At 40.0% G+C, this 20035-nt stretch overlaps 1 protein-coding gene across 1 annotated transcript in view; it reads left to right on the top strand.

Annotated features, from left to right (window-relative positions):
• Window positions 1-553: 553 nt before the first annotated feature.
• ICE2 (interactor of little elongation complex ELL subunit 2) overlaps window positions 554-20035 on the top strand; it is a 62027-nt gene continuing 42545 nt past the window's right edge. The window contains exons 1-5 of the mRNA XM_049773630.1: window positions 554-617; window positions 1862-1990; window positions 2805-2909; window positions 15927-16188; window positions 16907-17026. Coding sequence (XP_049629587.1) covers window positions 1950-1990; window positions 2805-2909; window positions 15927-16188; window positions 16907-17026 — 528 coding nt within the window. The 5' untranslated portion in view covers window positions 554-617; window positions 1862-1949. The remainder of the gene's footprint in view (window positions 618-1861; window positions 1991-2804; window positions 2910-15926; window positions 16189-16906; window positions 17027-20035) is intronic.

The following is a 20035-nucleotide window of genomic DNA, read 5'->3' as shown; positions in this document are numbered from 1 at the left end:
ATAAGCCATATCTAAAGATTCACTGTAGCATGCTACCACGGTCAAAACTCAGCTAAAACAGCATGTATAAAAAGAAAGAAAAAAAATCTGGAGTGACTGGGACTCAAGCAGGCAATGATTCCCAGCTATCTTGGATTGCATGCTTTGGGAACAAACAGAACACATAAGAGGACATCTCCACTACTTTGACTTCCTAGCAGTGTTAGATGCATTCACAAATTGTCCCCTTCAATTGTTCCCTTGACCTACACCCATTCAGTCCATAGCAGAAAGTCTTTCTGAAACAAATTAGCCTTGATATAGAAAGACGTGGCAGGCCTCAGATTCTTCTGTCTCCCTCAAGATTCTCCCCACTCAGCCAACCCTGGGACACCTTCCCAATCCAGAAGGGCCAGGCCTCGCCACTTCCGCTTCCGGTCCCCGCAGCACAGCTCGCGCAGTGAAGCCACGCCCTGCGTCTTACGACGTCATCACGCCGGGCGGTGGCGACGTGCGTACGTCCTTTAAATAAGCCCTTCCCGGGCGCGCATCCTAGTAAGGAATGGGGTAGAGCGTGTGTCTGTGTGTATGGGTGGACTCAAAATGTCCTGGGTCGGAGCCGCGGAGGAGACGACGAGGTGGGCGGAAAAGGCGGCTTGGGAAGCTTGAAGCCGCTGGGAGGAGGACGCTACCCCGCGTGGCAAGCTCCTGCCGGGCGGGACGGGCTAGGTGGTTGGGTGGTAGGTGGGTGGGAAGAAAACATGGCGGCCTCGGCCGCCGGGACCCTGGCAGCCGGGGCTCGTCCCGTCCCTGTTGATCGCCCTCCCTGCAACTTGCTCCGCTTCTCCTCTCGTTCCCCCCGCACGTCCCCGCTGCTCTCCCTGACACCCCTGACACTGAGAAGTCCAGCCAGGAGATGTGGATCCATCCACATCCATCTTGGATGGAAGCAAGGGTTAATTGAGCCTGCCCAGTGTTGAGGGGCTCCTTCCTTTGGACCCCGCGCCCCGTTTGCTTGCTTGCTTGCTCCCCGTGGCAATGTCTTTTTCTTAAAAAAAAAAATCTTTTTATTTAAGCACCAGGGTTACAAACATGCTTGTCCGCTTGGAGGAGTCTACAGCCAGGTTTCTAATGGCATCAGCTTGTGGTCCAGGCATCCATCTCATCAAGGCCCTGGGAGGGTCTCTCATGTCAGTCCTGGAAGCATCTTCCCCACCCCACACTCCAGAAGATCCTCCGGGCTGTTTGGGGTTTTTTTTTTTTTTTTTTTTTTTAGACCTCCAGGTGGATCCTCAGAGTGGTTCACTTTTGCTTCCCAGATGGTAGCTTTTTTGCGTGAAATAGCCTCCGTCTCAGGAAAGGTAATTTGGCAAGCCCCCCCCCAAGAGTTTGGATCCAAGTGCATTTTGCATGCTTGCTCCCCTTGGCAATGTCTTTTTTTTTTTTTTTTTTTAATCGCCGTATTTAAGCACCAGGATTACAAACATGTTTGTCTGCTTGGAGGAGTCTGCAGCCAGGTTTCTAGTGGCATCCGAGACAGCTTGTGTCCAGGCATTCATCTCAGGCCCTGGAGGGTCTCTCATGTCAGTCCTGGAAGCACTCTCCCAACGCTCAGCTCCGGCCTGTTTGGGTTCTTTAGTCTTCCAGGAGGGTCCTCTGAGCATCACTCAGCTCAGGGCCCAAACCCCCAACCTTCCCTGCAATGTCATTGCTCTTCAGCACCATAAGAAACCTTGGGCATCTGTATCAGTCCACGCAGCACTCTTGTCAGTGGAGGGTGTGATTTGGAAATGGTTTCTTCTATACTGCTTTGAGAGCTCCAGTTCCTAGCTGGTCTCCTGCTTCTGCTCTAACCTTCTGTTCCCTCACCCCTTCCTTTAAGTGTCTAGATTCTGCAAAAATCTCAGGAAAAAAAGCCTTGGGAGACAGCCGCATAATTGCCCGCTAGAGAGAACCATAAATGTAAGAGTATGAGCCCCACGATGACCATGGGGGAGCCAAGGCTGAACTGGTGAGTTAGCTCTGTGTTTTTATTTAATATCTTTATTTAAGCACCATGATTACATGTTTGTACTTGGGTTTCAGTTATAAAAAAAGGACACCCCCCCCTTCACCAGTGCAACATATCCACCACCAATGCCCCTGTTTCCTCCACCACCACCACCACCTGTGTTCGAGACAGGCATTCTACTTCTCTCACTCATTAACATTGATAGTTGTTAGTATAGTTGTCTCTCTAAATGCACTCACCACTCTTTGTGGTGTTTTCTTTGATTCGCAATGAGGCTTCAAGACCCTGCTGCTGGTCTGAGACGAGGATTTGGCTTGGAAAGACTGAAGAAAACTGAAGGATGATACCAATTGAGATTCTCCACTGGTATCCCATTTTTATGCACTTATCTTGAGCACTTTGGAGTTAGAACTGACTGTACTTTTCTCCTGAAATGGATTTTTAGCTGTTCAAAAAGTAAAGCATCTAAACACAAACATCTGATTCATGAAATAAAAATTATTCAAAGGTTTGGGACCAGAGAAATTAGCAGGAAAATAGCAGAACGGTAGGGCTTTTGCCTTGCACGCAGCTGTCCCAGGATGGATGGTGGTTCGAATCCCAGCATTTCATGTGGTCCCTGGAGACTGTTAGGAGCGATTTCCGAGTGCCACCAGTTGTGACCGCCCCCCCCCCCCAAAAAAAAAATAGTTATTCAGAGGGGAAGGTAGGTATAGAAATAATTTAATTAAAAGTTATAGCTGTACTATTATGCTGCTTAATCTAGCATGAGATCTTAATTTTCAAATGCTAGTGAATTATTTTCTTTTCACAGGGATGTTGCCCCCAAAAATGGCCTTCAGACATTTTTCTCTCGAGAAAATTATAAAGATCATTCCATGGCTCCAAGTTTAAAAGAACTGTACATTTTATCTAAAAGGTAATCTATTTTGTTTGTTTTGTTATTTGTTATTTTGTTTCAGAACTCAAGCTTTATATCTCTGTTCATTATTTTTTTTTTTAATTTTTTTTTTATTTAAACACCTTGATTACATACATGATTGTGTTTGGGTTTCAGTCATAAAAGGAACACCACCCATCACCAGTGCAACATTCCCATCACCCAAGTCCCAAATCTCCCTCCTCCCCCCCCAACCCCCGCCTGTACCCTAAACAGGCTCTACATTTCCCTCATACATTCTCAATATTAGGACAGTTCAAAATGTAGTTATTTCTCTAACTAAACTCATCACTCTTTGTGGTGAGCTTCCTGAGGTGAGCTGGAACTTCCAGCTCTTTTCTCTTTTGTGTCTGAAAATTATTATTACAAGGGTGTCTTTCATTTTTCTTAAAACCCATAGATGAGTGAGACCATTCTGCGTTTTTCTCTCTCTCTCTGACTTATTTCACTCAGCATAATAGATTCCATGTACATCCATGTATAGGAAAATTTCATGACTTCATCTCTCCTGACAGCTGCATAATATTCCATTGTGTATATGTACCACAGTTTCTTTAGCCATTCATCTGTTGAAGGGCATCTTGGTTGTTTCCAGAGTCTTGCTATGGTAAATAGAGCTGCAATGAATATAGGTGTAAGGAAGGGGTTTTTGTATTGTATTTTTGTGTTCCTAGGGTATATTCCTAGGAGTGGTATAGCTGGATCGTATGGGAGCTCGATTTCCAGTTTTTGGAGGAATCTCCATATCGCTTTCCATAAAGGTTGAACTAGACAGCATTCCCACCAGCAGTGGATAAGAGTTCCTTTCTCTCCACATCCCCGCCAACACTGTTTATTCTCATTCTTTGTGATGTGTGCCATTCTCTGGGGTGTGAGGTGGTATCTCATTGTTGTTTTGATTTGCATCTCCCTGATGATTAGTGATGTGGAACATTTTTTCATGTGTCTTTTGGCCATGCGTATTTCTTCTTTGTCAAAGTGTCTGTTCATTTCTTCTCCCCATTTTTTGATGGGGTTAGATGTTTTTTTCTTGTAAAGTTCTGTCAGTGCCTTGTATATTTTGGAGATTAGCCCCTTATCTGATGGGTATTGGGTGAATAGTTTCTCCCACTCAGTGGGTGGCTCTTGTATCCTGGGCACTATTTCCTTTGAGGTGCAGAAGCTTCTCAGCTTAATATATTCCCATCTGTTAATCTCTGCTTTCACTTGCTTGGAGAGTGCAGTTTCCTCCTTGAAGATGCCTGTAATGTCCTGGAGTGTTTTGCCTATGTGCTGTTCTATATATCTTATGGTTTTGGGGCTGATATCGAGGTCTTTAATCCATTTGGATTTTACCTTTGTACATGATGTTAGCTGGGGGTCTAAGTTTAATTTTTTGCAAGTGGCTATCCAATTGTGCCAACACCACTTGTTGAAGAGGCTTTCCCTGCTCCATTTAGGATTTCCTCCTCCTTTATCAAAAATTAGATGGTTGTATCTCTGGGGAACATTTTCTGAGTATTCAAGCCTATTCCACTGATCTGAGGACCTATCCTTATTCCAATACCATGCTGTTTTGATAACTGTTGCTTTGTAGTACAGTTTAAAGTTGGGAAAAGTAATTCCTCCCATATTCTTTTTCCCAATGATTGCTTTAGCTATTTGAGGGTGTTTATTGTTCCAAATGAATTTCAAAAGTGTCTGATCCACTTCTTTGAAGAATGTCATGGGTATCTTTAGAGGGATGGCATTAAATCTGTATAATGCCTTGGGGAGTATTGACATTTTGATGATGTTAATCCTGCCAATCCATGAGCAGGGTATGTGTTTCCATTTCCGTGTGTCCTCTCTTATTTCTTGGAGCAGAGTTTTATAGTTTTCTTTGTATAGGTCCTTCACATATTTAGTCAAGTTGATTCCAAGATATTTGAGTTTGTGTGGTACTATTGTGAATGGGGTTGTTTTCTTAATGTCCATTTCATCCTTATTACTATTGGTATATAGAAAGGCCATTGATTTTTGTGTGTTAATTTTGTAGCCTGCCACCTTGCTATATGAGTCTATTGTTTCTAGAAGCTTTTTGATAGAGTCTTTAGGGTTTTCTAAGTAGAGTATCATGTCATCTGCAAACAGTGAGAGCTTGACTTCTTCCTTTCCTATCTGGATTCCCTTGATATCCTTTTCTTGCCTAATCGCTATAGCAAGTACTTCCAGTGCTATGTTGAAAAGGAGTGGTGAGAGAGGACAGCCTTGTCTTGTGCCAGAATTTAGAGGGAAGGCTTTCAGTTTTTCTCCATTGAGGATAATATTTGCCACTGGCTTGTGGTAGATGGCCTTCACTATATTGAGAAAGGTTCCCTCCATTCCCATCTTGCTGAGAGTTTTGATCAAGAATGGGTGTTGGACCTTATCAAATGCTTTCTCTGCATCTATTGATATGATCATGTGGTTTTTATTTTTCTTGTTATTGATGTTGTGTATTATGTTGATAGATTTACGGATGTTAAACCAGCCTTGCATTCCTGGGATGAAACCTACTTGATCGTAGTGGATGATCTTCTTAACGAGGCATTGAATCCTATTTGCCAGGATTTTGTTGAGGATCTTTGCATCTGCATTCATCAGTGATATTGGTCTGTAATTTTCTTTTTTGGTAGCGTCTCTGTCTGGTTTAGGTATCAAGGTGATGTTGGCTTCATAAAAGCTATTTGGAAGTGTTTCTGTTTGTTCAATTTCATGAAAGAGTCTTGCCAAGATTGGCAGTAGTTCCTCTTGGAAAGTTTGATAGAATTCATTAGTGAATCCATCTGGACCTGGGCTTTTGTTTTTCGGCAGACATTTGATTACTGTTTTAATTTCATCAATGGTGATGGGGGTGTTTAGATATGCTACATCCTCTTCCTTCAACCGTGGAAGATTATAAGAGTCCAAGAATTTATCCATTTCTTCCAGGTTCTCATTTTTAGTGGCGTAGAGTTTTTCAAAGTAGTTTCTGATTACCCTTTGAATCTCTGTCATATCAGTAGTGATCTCTCCTTTTTCATTCCTGATACGAGTTATCAAGTTTCTCTCTCTCTCTTTCTTTGTTAGGTTTGCCAGTGGTCTATCAATCTTGTTTATTTTTTCAAAGAACCAACTTCTGCTTTCGTTGATCTTTCGGATTGTTTTTTGAGTTTCCACTTCGTTGATTTCTGCTCTCAGCTTTGTTATTTCCTTCTGTCTTCCTATTCTTGGGTCCTTTTGTTGAGCATTTTCTAGTTCTATTAGCTGTGTCATTAAGCTACTCAGGTAAGCTCCTTCTTCCTTCCTGATGTGTGCTTGCAAAGCTATAAATTTTCCTCTCAGTACTGCTTTTGCTGTGTCCCATAAGTTCTGAGAGTTTGTGTCTTGATTGTCATTTGTTTCCAGGAACCTTTTTATTTCCTCCTTGATTTCATCTCGGACCCACTGGTTATTGAGCATGAGGCTGTTTAACTTCCAGGTGTTAAAGTGTTTCTTCTGAGTCCCTTTGGAGTTCACAAATAATTTCAGAGCCTTGTGGTCAGCGAAGGTAGTCTGCAAAATTTCTATCCTCTTGATCTTATGGAGGTATGTTTTATGTGCCAGCATGTAGTCTATCCTGGAGAATGTCCCATGTACATTGGAGAAGAATGTGTATCCAGGTTTCTGGGGATGGAGTGTCCTATATATATCCACTAGGCCTCTTTCTTCCATTTCTCTCCTCAGGTCTAGTATATTCTTGTTGGGTTTCAGTCTGGTTGACCTGTCCAGTGTTGACAAAGCCGTGTTAAGGTCCCCCACAATTATTGTGTTGTTGTTGATATTATTTTTCAGATTTGTCAACAGTTGTATTAAATATTTTGCTGGCCCCTCATTCGGTGCATATATGTTTAGGAGAGTGAATTCTTCCTGCTCTACGTACCCCTTGATTAATATAAAATGTCCGTCTTTGTCCCTTACTACCTTCCTGAGTATAAAGTTTGCATTATCTGATATTAGTATGGCCACTCCAGCTTTTTTATGGGTGTTGTTTGCTTGGATAACTTTTCTCCAGCCTTTTATTTTGAGTCTATGTTTGTTCTGACTATTCAGGTGCGTTTCTTGTAGGCAGCAGAAGGTTGGATTGAGTTTTTTGATCCATTTAGCCACTCTGTGTCTCTTAACTGGTGCATTTAGTCCATTGACGTTGAGAGAAAGAATTGTCCTGGGATTTAACGCCATCTTTATTTCAAAATTTGGTGTGTCTTTTGGGTAGTCTTGTCTTAGATTAGGTCTTTCAGTTTTTCTCTTAAGACTGGTTTTGTGTCTGTGAAGTTTCTGAGCTGTTTTTTGTCTGTGAAACCATGTATTCTTCCATCAAACCGGAAAGTGAGTTTTGCTGGGTATAGTATTCTGGGTGAAGCATTCATTTCATTCAGTCTTGTCACAATATCCCACCACTGCTTTCTGGCATTGAGCGTTTCTGGTGACAGGTCTGCTGTAAATCTCAGGGAAGCTTGCTTGAACATGATTTCCCCTTTTGATCTTGCTGTTTTCAGAATTCTGTCTCTATCTGTGGGATTTGTCATTGTGACTAGGATGTGTCTTGGGGTGGTTTTTCTGGGGTCTCTTTTGGTTGGTACTCTTCGGGCATGCAGGATTTGATCACATATATTCTTTAGCTCTGGAAGTTTCTCTTTAATGATGTTCTTGACCATTGATTCTTCCTGGAAATTTTCTTCCTGGGTCTCTGGGACTCCAATGATTCTTAAGTTGTTTCTGTTGATCTTATCATAGACTTCTATTTTTGTCTGTTCCCATTCTTTGACTAATTTTTCCATTGTCTGCTCATTTGCTTTAAGTTTTTTGTCCAATCTCTCCTGCTGTATGGAATTGTTATGTATCTCATCTTCCACAGCACCAAGTCTATTCTCAGCTTCTGATACCCTGTCCCAGAGCTTATCCATTTTGTCATTCACTTCGTTTACTGACTTTTTCAGTCCTGTTAGTTGACATGTTATTTCAGTTTGGAGTTTTGTCATTTCTGCCTTCATATTTTCTTGGTTCTTATTAGTGTTCTGTTCAACTCGATCCATGGTTTCTTGGAGTCTGTTGAGCACCTTCCATATTGCTAGTCTAAAGTCCTTATCTGAGAGGTTGATTAGTTGTTCAGTCATTATCTGGTCCTCAGAATTGTCATCTTCATTCTCTATGTCTGATGCTGGCCTGCGTTGTTTCCCCATTGTCACACTTGTATTGTGGGTTTTTCTACGTGTTGTAGTGGTATTCATTGTCTATATGATGTAGGCAGCACACTCCTCTGGCTCCTCCCTTTCTGGATGGGCTGACTTGCCTCTAAGGGAGGGGAGTCCTCCGTGGATGAAGCCTCACACTGGGACAAATCTTAGGCCCGAGCATGCAACAGAGAAGACAGTCCAGAGAGAAATGTTTGCTTCTGTGATATAGCGCCGTTCTTAGTGTGATTTTTCCTTCTTGTTGCAATGGAGTTCTTTCCTTAGAAAGAGTGCACGGCCGCGTAGCGAAGCGGAGCTGCCGTGCTCCTCTGAGCCTCTTTTTGCCCCACTCGCAAGAGTTTCACGCAAGAGGACAGTAGACAGACATAGACAGGTCACACTCACAGTCTTTCACAGCTGAGCCCCACTGGGCCGGTGTACTTTTGCGGATTTTCCCCGCCTGGTGTCACACACAGGGAGCCAGCTTTTGCAAAGGTTAGCCGGTTTTTATGCTCTGAAGTCCCTCCCTGAAAATGGCGTCTGGGCGAGCGAGGTTTCTGGAGGCTCTTTTTGCCCCACTCGCAAGAGTTTCACGCAAGAGGACAGTAGACAGACATAGACAGGTCACACTCGCAGTCTTTCACAGCTGAGCCCCACTGGGCCGGTGTACTTTTGCGGATTTTCCCCGCCTGGTGTCACACACAGGGAGCCAGCTTTTGCAAAGGTTAGCCGGTTTTTATGCTCTGAAGTCCCTCCCTGAAAATGGCGTCTGGGCGAGCGAGGTTTCTGGAGGCTCTTTTTGCCCCACTCGCAAGAGTTTCACGCAAGAGGACAGTAGACAGACATAGACAGGTCACACTCACAGTCTTTCACAGCTGAGCCCCACTGGGCCGGTGTACTTTTGCGGATTTTCCCCGCCTGGTGTCACACACACAGGGAGCCAGCTTTTGCAAAGGTTAGCCGGTTTTTATGCTCTGAAGTCCCTCTCTGTTCATTATTTTAAAAAATCATGAAATGTGGGGCCAGCGGCAGGGCACTTGCTGTGCACGCGGCTGATCCAGGATGGACCTGGGTTCAATCCCCCGACATCCCATATGATCCCCCAAATCCAGGAACGATTTCTGAGTACATAGCCAAGAGTAACCCCTGAGTGTCACCGGTTGTGGCCCAAAAACCAAACAAAAGAAATGTAAATGTAAAAATTAAAAAATAGAACCTAGTATTCAGACAGCTATTCTATAGTATATACCTATCACATCTTTCTCCACATATAAACATTTATATTAAAACCAATGTGGGAGTACACTATAATACAGTAAAACTTTCTCATTTTTCTTTTTTTTCTTTTTCATTTAAAACTATTTTCTCTATCATTATACATCCCACATGTAGCCCCATCTTTTTAATAGTTGCTGTATAGATAAACTTATATTAATTCGTCTGGGCTGGGAAATGCCTCAAACAGAAGAGGACCTTCCTGATATTCCCTGTCCTTTGCCCTGCAAGTTTAGTTCCATGAACCACTGACCCAGCATCTTCAGGATGTTCTGGGCCTCAGAAAACTACTGAGTATGGCATCTGTAAACATCAGTCAACCAGAAAAGATATCGTAATGCCAGCCATCAAACTTGGGCAACACACGTAAGACATTTCCTCTACCACTGAGTTACATCCTTAGCCCCTAAAATGCATTAAAGTTTGTTAGTCCTATATACAGAATGTTTGTACAATTTTTTATTGTAACCAGTGTGTTGACTAGCATTCTGTAAGTATACAATTGTTCGGTTGCCAGAGTTTTTGTTTTTCTTTTTTGTAGCATAAAAATGTCTATTAGTACTTCTCCCTTTATACTATTCACTTAGCACCTCTTTCCTTAGTGATTTGCTGTTTTTGCTCTGTTCTTTATGACTCTGGAAACAATACAGTTCGGCTAATTAGAAAGAAATAAGTATATTCTATAAGGAAATCAGGGTATAGAGTTTTTTGGTGAACACAACATTCACTTCCTTAACTTCTTCTTTCACAGTGAAGGGACCTATTCCAGGCTCCGCCACCACACTGTCTTCTGTTAATTAGTTTTCCCACTTAGATCTGCATCTCTGTTCCTCTTGGTCAATATTTAAAGATTTAAATATGCTTCTTCTTAGTTTCCATTGTTATAGTTAAAGTAATACTGTTTTATAAAATAAGAATGATTATATGTGAGAGCGTAAACTACCAAAATGTTACTGTCTCCACCACTCACCTGCCTCCTGATAATCTCATTTCTGTCTTCAGAGTTGAAAAGTTTGCTTTCTTCTCTTTTTTCTGTATCTTTTCTTTTAAATTTTCTTACTTTGTTGCTCTTCAACTACTTATATTTGCTTGCTAGGAAGAAATTAGAGAAGAAAAAAATTCTTAAGACATACAGAAGACAATGTAGTGGCATTATCAAGTCCTTCCTTATTAATAATTGCTTGACTTTCTAATCAGAAAAATTACAAAATGTATTTTTAAAGGGCTATTTTTTTTTTTTTAATTTCTTAGGCCACCCTCGACGGTACTCGGGTTACTCCTGGCTCAGGGGACCATATGGGATGCCAGGATTGAACCTGGGTCCATCCAGGGTTGGCCGCATGCATGGCAAATTCCCTACTGGTGTGCTATCTCCATGGCTCTTTTTAAGGGCATTTTCAGCTTCACTTTCTTCTGTTACATTTGATTTCACTGCACAGCACTCTGTGGCTTTCTCCTTACTAGTCTAAGTTGGTCCCTATGATCCTCCATGAAGTCCTGGCTACAATAGTAGCTCATTGCCCTGTATTTCTGGTTCTAGAGTACTTCTCAGGCTCTTCTGCTAGTTTCATCTTCAGTTTTACCATTCTGGCCCCGTAAATCAAGGGGCAGCTTTTTAAAATATATTTACTCTCTCAACTCAGACATTAGAATCCAAATCTTTGTTTTTGGAAGTAGTTTGATGATGATTGTCTATGTGCATATTATTTTAATCCTCTATTTACACAGTGGGAAAATGACATACTTGGCATTCTGCTTTGTGTGCACGTATCTCCCCCCAGTATACCTTTGTCATCTTTCCTTATAATGTATATAAATTGACTTTATTGCGGAGTATATATCATTTTAAATGTACTCCATCATGATAATTATAAATTGTTTCCATTTCTTTACTAGTACAAGAGCATGACTGGCATAATTAGTAGGAATTCTTAAAAAGCTTATGGATATTTATGTTTTTATTTCTAATTTTAATAGATTTAGTTAAACACTTCAAGAAGGGGAATACATTCTGAGATATACTTGACTTGATTAGGTGATTTCATCTTTGGTATATAGCACTGAGTTTTTGACCTTTTATACCAACAGACTGGTGGTTCATAGGTTACAAACCATTGCTATAAGCTGAATGGGGTTCTGTTTTCTCATCTGAGATGGTACTACCTCAGTGTTATAGTAGTATTCACCTAGGTTTTGTGGCTGTTGATTTAATCTGTTAGGAAGACTAGTTTATGTAGTCTTTTGATTGAAATACCATTAATCAATGCATATATTATTTTGTCAGAAAATTGCCATTAAAAACTTTGTTGTTTCCATTTAATGACTAGATGAATTCACACAAAATAAATTGAAGTTATATTAGATACAATTTCAAGATAAATATTTTAAAGAAGCAATTTCAGAAAAACTTTGTTGTGTTGTTTGGGCCACACTCAGCAGTGCTCAGGACTTACTCCTACCTCTGGGCTCAGGGATCACCACTGCTCAGGCTCCAGGGACTATATGGGGTGCCAGGAATTGAACACAGGTCAGCTACAAGCAATACAAGTGCCTTCCTGCACTAATATATATTTTAGCCATACCAAGCAGTGATCCTGGTAGTGATTGGGGTACAGTATGTGGTTTCGAAGATTGAACCCCGGTCCTACAAATGCAAGGCAAAAGCTCTTTCCCCTGCACTCTTCCCAGACCCTTTTATATTCCCTCACTTCTCCCCTTTACCATCAATATTGTTACTACTTACAGGGGTTGTATGCACACCTGGCTGTGGTCTTAACCTTTCTCAACTCTGAGGCCACACATTAACTTGTGCTTGAACACTCAGTTTTCACTTAGGTCTGTGTTCCTTCATTGAAGTTACTCAAGTGCTCTTCAAGGCTCCAGCTTTCTGGCCATTAAAGTCAGCCATAGTTTTAGTTGTGCTGGAAGTTCCAGATCCCTTCAGTGGTGTTTGCACAGGCCTGACAATGCTGTGGCTCCAAGGAGTGTAGACAGTGGAGCCACCAGAATTGAGCTCAGCACATGTGGAATGCCTGGGATTTTGATCCTGTAAGAATCAGCTTCCAGTGCCTTGGAGCAAGAGTATGTAATTATAACATCTTCATTAGTAATTGGCTACTGAAGGTTGAGAGGAGAGGTCCTTCATGAATATGCATCTGTGGGTATTTTTCAAAGCTTGTTTTTGTTCAACTTGTATCATTTGGGGATAATTAGTTCCTTTAAAATTATCATCACGTAAGTAAGAAATTGCCTGATTTACTAAAATGAGAGAATGGCTATCAATTCTATTGTGCTGGGTCCTAATAAACATATCTTTACCTTTAGAGAAAATGTACCATTTTTTTTGATCTGTGTTATAGTTTTTGGGTCACACTGGTTGTGCCCAGGGCTTACTCCTGGCTCTGTATTTCTTTCTTTTTCTTTTTCTTTTCTGGCTCTGTATTTAGGGATCACCCCTGGCAGGCTCCAGGGAACTTGTGGGGGTACTGAGGATTGAATCCAGTGTGCTGCATGCCAAACAAACAAGTACTGGTCTATTACTCCAGCCCCCATTTTATGGGTTTTTATCTCAATTTTACCTTTTTAGGCTAGAAGGAAATTAGGGGTTGGGGATGATCTCCAAGTCATTCTCAAGACCCCTACCAGGGATCCTGGGTCAGCTTGGAGAGTTCTTCACTGAGAGGAACTGCTTGAGCCTTCCTGTATAAGCAAGGGATTCTGTTCTAAGGGCCTTCTAGCATGCACCCAGCCACGCTGAAGACCATGTGGTTCTGGTGATCAAATCAGGGTCAGCCACATGTAAGGCATGTCCCTTAATCCCTGTACTATTTCTGGTTGCCTACTCATAATTGTAATTTCGTGTTCTTTAACATATTGTTTGTTGTCAAAACTTAATAAATTTTTATTTAACCCTTCTCGCCTCTGCGAAAGGGAACATTCTGTCTTTTTCTTTTAATTACAGTGACTAGTTGTAAATATTTATAATTGTGTTTTAAGCTGACAAGGGGGAAGTTAGATTCATAAATCGAGATAAGTAGTTGATGAGACCAGAAGGCCCATTTTTCAATACAGTTTAAACTATTCAGACCTTAGATTTAAAGCACAGGAAACTAAAAGTTTGAGTCCCCCCCACCCTTTTTTATGGAAACTTTAAGTAAAAATGGAGACAGGGTAGTTGACAAAATGAAGGGGGGAACTTCAAACCATCAAGTGAAATAAAATATAATGCTCTGAGTGTGGATAGAGAAGCCCTGTCAGATGCTTTCGGCTTACAGCCTGATGAAGACTTTGACAGCACTGCACATGGAAATGATCTTGAAGTGCTGCCATTTCATTCTTTGCTGAATATAGCCAATTTAAACTGCTCGAGTTTCTTGACATCCCTACTCTGGCTTATCTGAGTCAGCATCTTGTTGCTGCAGCAGCTTAATTAAATTTGCCAGTTTGTGCCACGAGGACAGACAAGTTCTCATATTCAGAGAGACAGCTGTGAAGCAGTATTGTTAGGAGTTGAGGACACAATACTGTGGGGCTTGAATAGCTCGCAAGACATTTTCTAGTAAGAAATCAATTTGCTGTAATACATTTCTCCCAAGATCAGCAGTTAATATTCATTTTGTTCACCTAAAATATGCTTATTTTTATACAGTTACTGAAGAAACTTTAGTAGCTCTGTACATCTTTTTTTTTCACCTGAATTATTTTGAAAGCCAACCTAAGCATCCTTATTTTAACTTCCAAAATTCTTTTCCTACTCATTCAACAAGCTTTTTGATTGGTTTTTCATCCATAGTTTAGCTCTAAGTTATCGTCTGGCGTATTTTGCTTTACTTCCAAACAATTTTGGAATTTTTAGCAATTTTTATCCTAGTATTGTAAAGATGCTTCTAAACAAATTAATCATAGTTTTGTGTAGGACTTAGGCGTCTCAGTAGTTTAATATAGAAATCTGCGATTTCATGGCCACCTGTATTGATATATATATACCTACATTCCTTTCTTCCCATTCATTTGTCTTACGTATTTGATTATAAGGTCCTAGTGAATAGACTGCCCTGCTCTATGTTAGATGTATTGCCACTTTCTATCCTAGATGTATTTTCGACTTAGCACAAGGCCATCACCCAATGAACCTCAGTGGATGGAAGAGTACAGAATAAATCTCAGGTGTTCTCTTTCTCTTTCACTTTCCTTATTGATTGTTGAATTTGGAATCAAGTTATAGGAAATAGTCATGAAATCAGAGTAGTAGAGGCTAGGGCAATGTGAGAGTATGTATTTTAAACTCTATTAAAAACATAGGTCATGACACCTGAGTAACAGGAAAAGGAGCAGATTATGAGCAAAGTGCACTCTTAGACCTGAAATGTCACTTAACACTCCACATCATAAGGACCCTGGACATCTGTTCTATTCCTATAGATGAATTGAGATGATAAGATGACTTTTAAATTTTTTATTTTGTTTTGTTTTTGGACCACACCCACTGGTGCTCAGGGCTTACTACTGACTTAGCACTCAGGGATCACTCCTAGTGAGGCTTTTGGGTGGGGTACTGGATATTTCACATAGGTCAGCATGGGTACTTAGCTATGTGCAAGGCAAGTGCTTTATCCACTGTAATTTCTCTTTGGCCCCTAAGATGACTTAAAATCAGGGTTTCATTTTCTGAACAAATATGGAAGTAGGTAATCTGTAAACTTAAAGGTATTTTCATAGACTCAGCATGTAATAGAGAATCACAAAGCTTTTTGTTTATTTGTTTCTTTGTTTTTGGGCCACATCAGTGAAGCCCAGGCATTACTCCTGGCTCTGCACTCAGAAATCCCTTCTTCCCTCCTGGCTTGGGGGACCATATGGGAACCTGGGAATCAAACTGAGGTCCATCCTGGATCAGCCACGTGCTAGGCAAATGCCCTATCGCTGCGCTATCACACACACCACACACCACACAGCTTTTCTAATACTATTGCTTCTAGCAAATAAAGTACACAGTGTTGAAATTTTCTTTTTAATTTATATATAATTAATATATAATTATATATATATAATTTATATATAATTAAAGCAGAAGAAACTAGAATATTTTGAATCTCAAATTGTTAACTCCAAGTTTGTGACCTTTATGATTTTGTTCACCGTATTACCTGATATATTACTGAAGAAACATTACAAATAATTTACACCATAATAAAATATAAACACAGTACCTCTCTATATAATTGTCAAAGTGATTTTCCCCCTTTCAATAAAAAAGAGCTTCAAAAACTAAGTAACATGTCTGTAAGTATTATGCCTCTTCCTCTCCATCAGATAAATGAAGGTAAGCTTGTAATGTGATCCTATCCTGCAGAATACTTAATTTACACCAAATGGCTAACCATTAAAATGCAGGTGGCAGAGTTAAATAATTTTGAATTTACTGTTTTAATCATACTATATTCTCCTGGTGATTGAAAATCATGAAGTTCCATGATAGTAATCTTCATGTGAAAAGCACATATTTGTAAATTGTATTTTTTTTTTCCAGACGTATAGGAGAAAATTTGAATGCCTCAGCAAGTTCTGTAGAAAATGAGCCAGCAGTTAGTTCAGCAACTCAAGCAAAGAAAAAAGTTAAAACCACAGTTGGAATGGTTCTTCTTCCCAAACCAAGAGTTCCTTATCCTCGTTTCTCTCATTTCTCACAGAGAGAGCAGAGGGCTTATGTGGACTTATTGGTTAAATATGCAAAAATTCCTGCAAACTCCAAAGCTGTTGGAATAAATAAAAATGAGTACTTGCAGTTCTTGGTATGTATTCTGTTCTTCAATTTTAGAAAAAAAAAGATAGGAAGTATTTATAATTTACTTTTATATTTTAAGGCATAGTCATACTTAAAAAAAATAAAAGATAAAGGATTTAATTGACGTCTTCATGCTTTAATTCCTTTACTTTCATTCTAGTTAAGGCATTTTGTTCTAGTTCTGAAAAGTTTCACTGCAGTTCATCTTATACTGCTAAAGCTAGAACTCTACTTCGCTACTGAACCATTTCTGATTATTATAACTTCAGTATATAAATGGTGCCATATTGAACATCTTTTTTGAAACTTCATATTTATATTTGAGTTAAATTATTTAAAATAAAGTCTAGATCAAAAAACTGCTTCTCAGGTTTTGATCTATAGTAAGGATTTATCACAGTTGTGCAAAAGTGTCAAATAACCTATGCCACTTTTATGAAATCTAAAAAAAAAAATCTTCATTAACGCTAGACATCTTTTGCCTTGATTTGATATGGGAAAAATGGTGATCTCTTGTTAGCCTCTCTTTTAATTTTGACATCATTACTAATAAAAAATTTTTTGTGTGTGATGTCATTTCTGTTTCTTTGTTTTAGCTACTTACAATATTGTTTATTGACTGTTCCATGAACTGCTTTTTAAAATATTAATTATTTTTGTTAATCATTTGCTCTTCTATTTTTTGTTGAGTTTTTGTCAATAATTCTGAGATTTTTTTTTTTAAGGATATGAAAAAACATGTCAGCAAAGAAGTAACTGAATTCCTAAAGTTTTTGCAGAATTCTGCTAAGAAATGTGCCCAGGATTATAATATGCTCTCTGATGATGCTCGTCTTTTTACAGAGGTAAAGAAATCATATTCATAGAGTATGCCAGCATGTTGTGAGAACTGCAATAACAGTGTTGTAAATATGCCAATTTTGCCAAGATTATATAGAGATGTCCATTTTAATTGTTCATGGCTTCCTCTTTTACCTCACCTTTTCCCCACTGTTGTTCTTGTAGTAACCAGGGATACACCCACCTGGTTGAGATCCTTATGGAGGATGCACACTTTTTTGTGATGTTTACTAGGGGTTGGTCACTTGGCTCTGGTACTCCCACCTTCTTCTGGATCTAGTGATTCCCACTGATAGTGCCAATGGGATCACAATTATCATGAAGGATTATGCCAGGGATCATACCCAAGACTTTGTCTGCAGGCAGACCCTTACCACATACCAGATACATTACCCAGATACCTACATGCAGGTTTTTCTCAGTGTACATTTAAATAGTAAGACTAGAAGCCCTCAAGAGTAGGAATGTAACAGTTACATTAATAAGCAAAAAGCTGTATTTGAAAGTTATAGTTTGCTTCAATGGATGGTTTGATCTGATTCCCTGATGGTCCTTAGTCCTTAGAAAAGAAGTTGGTTCCTAAAAGGTGGAGACCACTAATCCAGAGCCCTCTTCTTATACTGACTAATTCCCTGTGGGGAGAAGAGATTCTTCTCTGGGGTCCTCAGCGAGTCAGGTGGTAATTCAAGCAAGGATATGAGATCCATTTAATATCCCGACTCAGCACAGATTCCACAGGTTGAGTCAGATCCAGTTCAGGGCTGCCCCTGTTTGAGACAAAATTTTCTAGTCTTGGGTTGTCATTTGTGTTTCTGACTGATGGGAAGTCTGGAGTTCTGTGACCCTGCCTCTAGTGCAGTAATTTGCTAGACTGGTGTATAGAAATGGGAAAATGCCTTCTGGAAGGGTTTGATGGAAGCTTCACTTCAGAGGCCTAGTGAATTCAGACATTACTGATTAGCTGCATTTCCTTCCTTTCTGCCCCAAATTCTTCTGGCATTTTGGTAAGAAGTGGGTGTCCTAACAAGTACCCTCCGGGGAATTCTTACCCACTCAGCATCTTACTGTGAAGGTCTGAGGGGTTGCTGCTATTGGGGTTTCTCTCTGTGTGTTGAGGGCCACTGAGCTATACCAAGTGAACCATTTGGTTCTGGAGATGGACCCTGCATGTGCCCATTCTTCTTGCCAGTAATGTGTAGACATTTATTGTAGTTTATCCAGCACCTGGTGTTACTTGGATAGAAATGAACCTCATGATATCTGCTATACAGGACATTCTCCTGGTGGTACTTGGGGATTATATGGGGTGCTGGAAATTGAACCCTTGTCAGTCAGATGCAAAACAAGTTCCCAATCTGTTGTACTATCTCTTCAGCCTCTCATTTTTTAAGTTTCAAAACGTAATACCATGCTTTCTTCTCTTTATAGAACAGAATAAACTTAAGAATTCAGTCATTTGCATCTGATTTGTAATTGTAAAGGTGCATTATTTGGGGAATGTCTGAGCCACATCTCTTGATACTTAGGACTTTCTTAGTTTTGTTTTTGGCCACATTTGGCAGCACTTGGGTTACTTCTGGTTCTGCACTCAGAAATTACTACTGGCAGCATTGGAGGATCATCATGGGATGCTAGGGTCCAAATTCAGGTCAGCCACGTGCAAGACAAACATCCTACCCTCTGTGTTCTTGCTCTGGCCCCTCAGGACTTACTTTAGACTTTGTGCCTGGGAGTCCTGATGTTGCTCAGGTGACCCTGTGCTATCTGGAATCGAATTCAGAGTCAACCTCTTACAAAGCAAGCACATAACTAACTCCCTGTGCACTCTCTTCAACCCAGCTAATGATAGATACATAATAAATTAGTGTGTATATATTCTTCTTTTATATTGAGTTTTCAAGGCACTTGGAGGGTTAATATTGTTTAGGGAGATGGATGATAGACCCTTTTTGTTTTGTTTTGTTTTAACCTTCTCAGTGGTGCTTAGGAGACCTAGGACTCCTTCCCTGTTGATGTTTCTTGGGGGAACTTGTGGGTGCCAGAGATTGAACCAGGGTTGGCTGCATGCAAGACGGGTTCCTTAACTCTTCTGCTGTCCCTCTTTCTCTTTCCATATTTACTGAAGTAAGTGAAATTTGACTAAAAGCATTACAATGTCCATCAGTTAGATGTCTGGAAATATCTAACTAGAATATTTTCTTTGTCACATAATTCTTACATACCTTTTTTCTTTATATGTTCAAATTCTTGTAATGATTACCTTATAATGGAATGTTAGAGAGTTAATAAAGAATAAAACTATTATATGGTATGAATTTGTAGTTGCTAAAACTCTTCCATTGAAAGTATTTCATTGAAAATAATATTCTGAATTTAATATCAAGGTCAGTATTGAAAAGGGTGGATGGAAGAGAAAATGTTAATGTTAGTGTGGAGTGAGAAGGAAGGAAAGTAAAATTATAGATGAAAGGATATTTACTTTACACATATTTTTAGAGATAATTGGAAAGATTATATTATTAGAATAAGCTTATTGCTTCTCTGGAACATTGAATGGGAAAAAAAAGAGGTCGAATTTAAATACCCAAGCCAAAGTCAATGACAACAGAATCAAGAGACCCAAACTATAAGAAGCTAAACAAAAAATGGACCTGTTACACTAGTAGTTCAGAGGGCTAGGGGTAGAGGTTTGGGATCCATGTGGGGAGCTATGGTGAAAGGAGGTCAATACTGGTGGTGGGAATGGCCCTAATTTACTGTCACTAAACACCTGAGCACAACTGTGAAAGGGTTGTAATTCACAATGGCCTCAATAAAAAATTAAAAAAGAAAAAAAAGGATAGGCTTATTGCTAAGAGTTATTGCAACATAAATTGTATTTGGAAAGATTCAGATTAGGTTTGTTGATAGAGTAAAAAAACATGGTTTTATTGTTTGTTTGTTTTTTTCTGTGGTGGAGATAGAACCCAGGACCTCAAACATGCAAGGTCTGTGCTCTACAACTGTGCTCTAAA

Source organism: Suncus etruscus, chromosome 5 (assembly GCF_024139225.1).
Source record: "Suncus etruscus isolate mSunEtr1 chromosome 5, mSunEtr1.pri.cur, whole genome shotgun sequence".
In the NCBI taxonomy this organism is placed as follows: Eukaryota; Metazoa; Chordata; class Mammalia; order Eulipotyphla; family Soricidae; genus Suncus; species Suncus etruscus.
The sequence above is the reverse complement of the archived record's forward strand: the minus strand, read 5'-3'. Positions and strand labels throughout refer to the sequence as shown.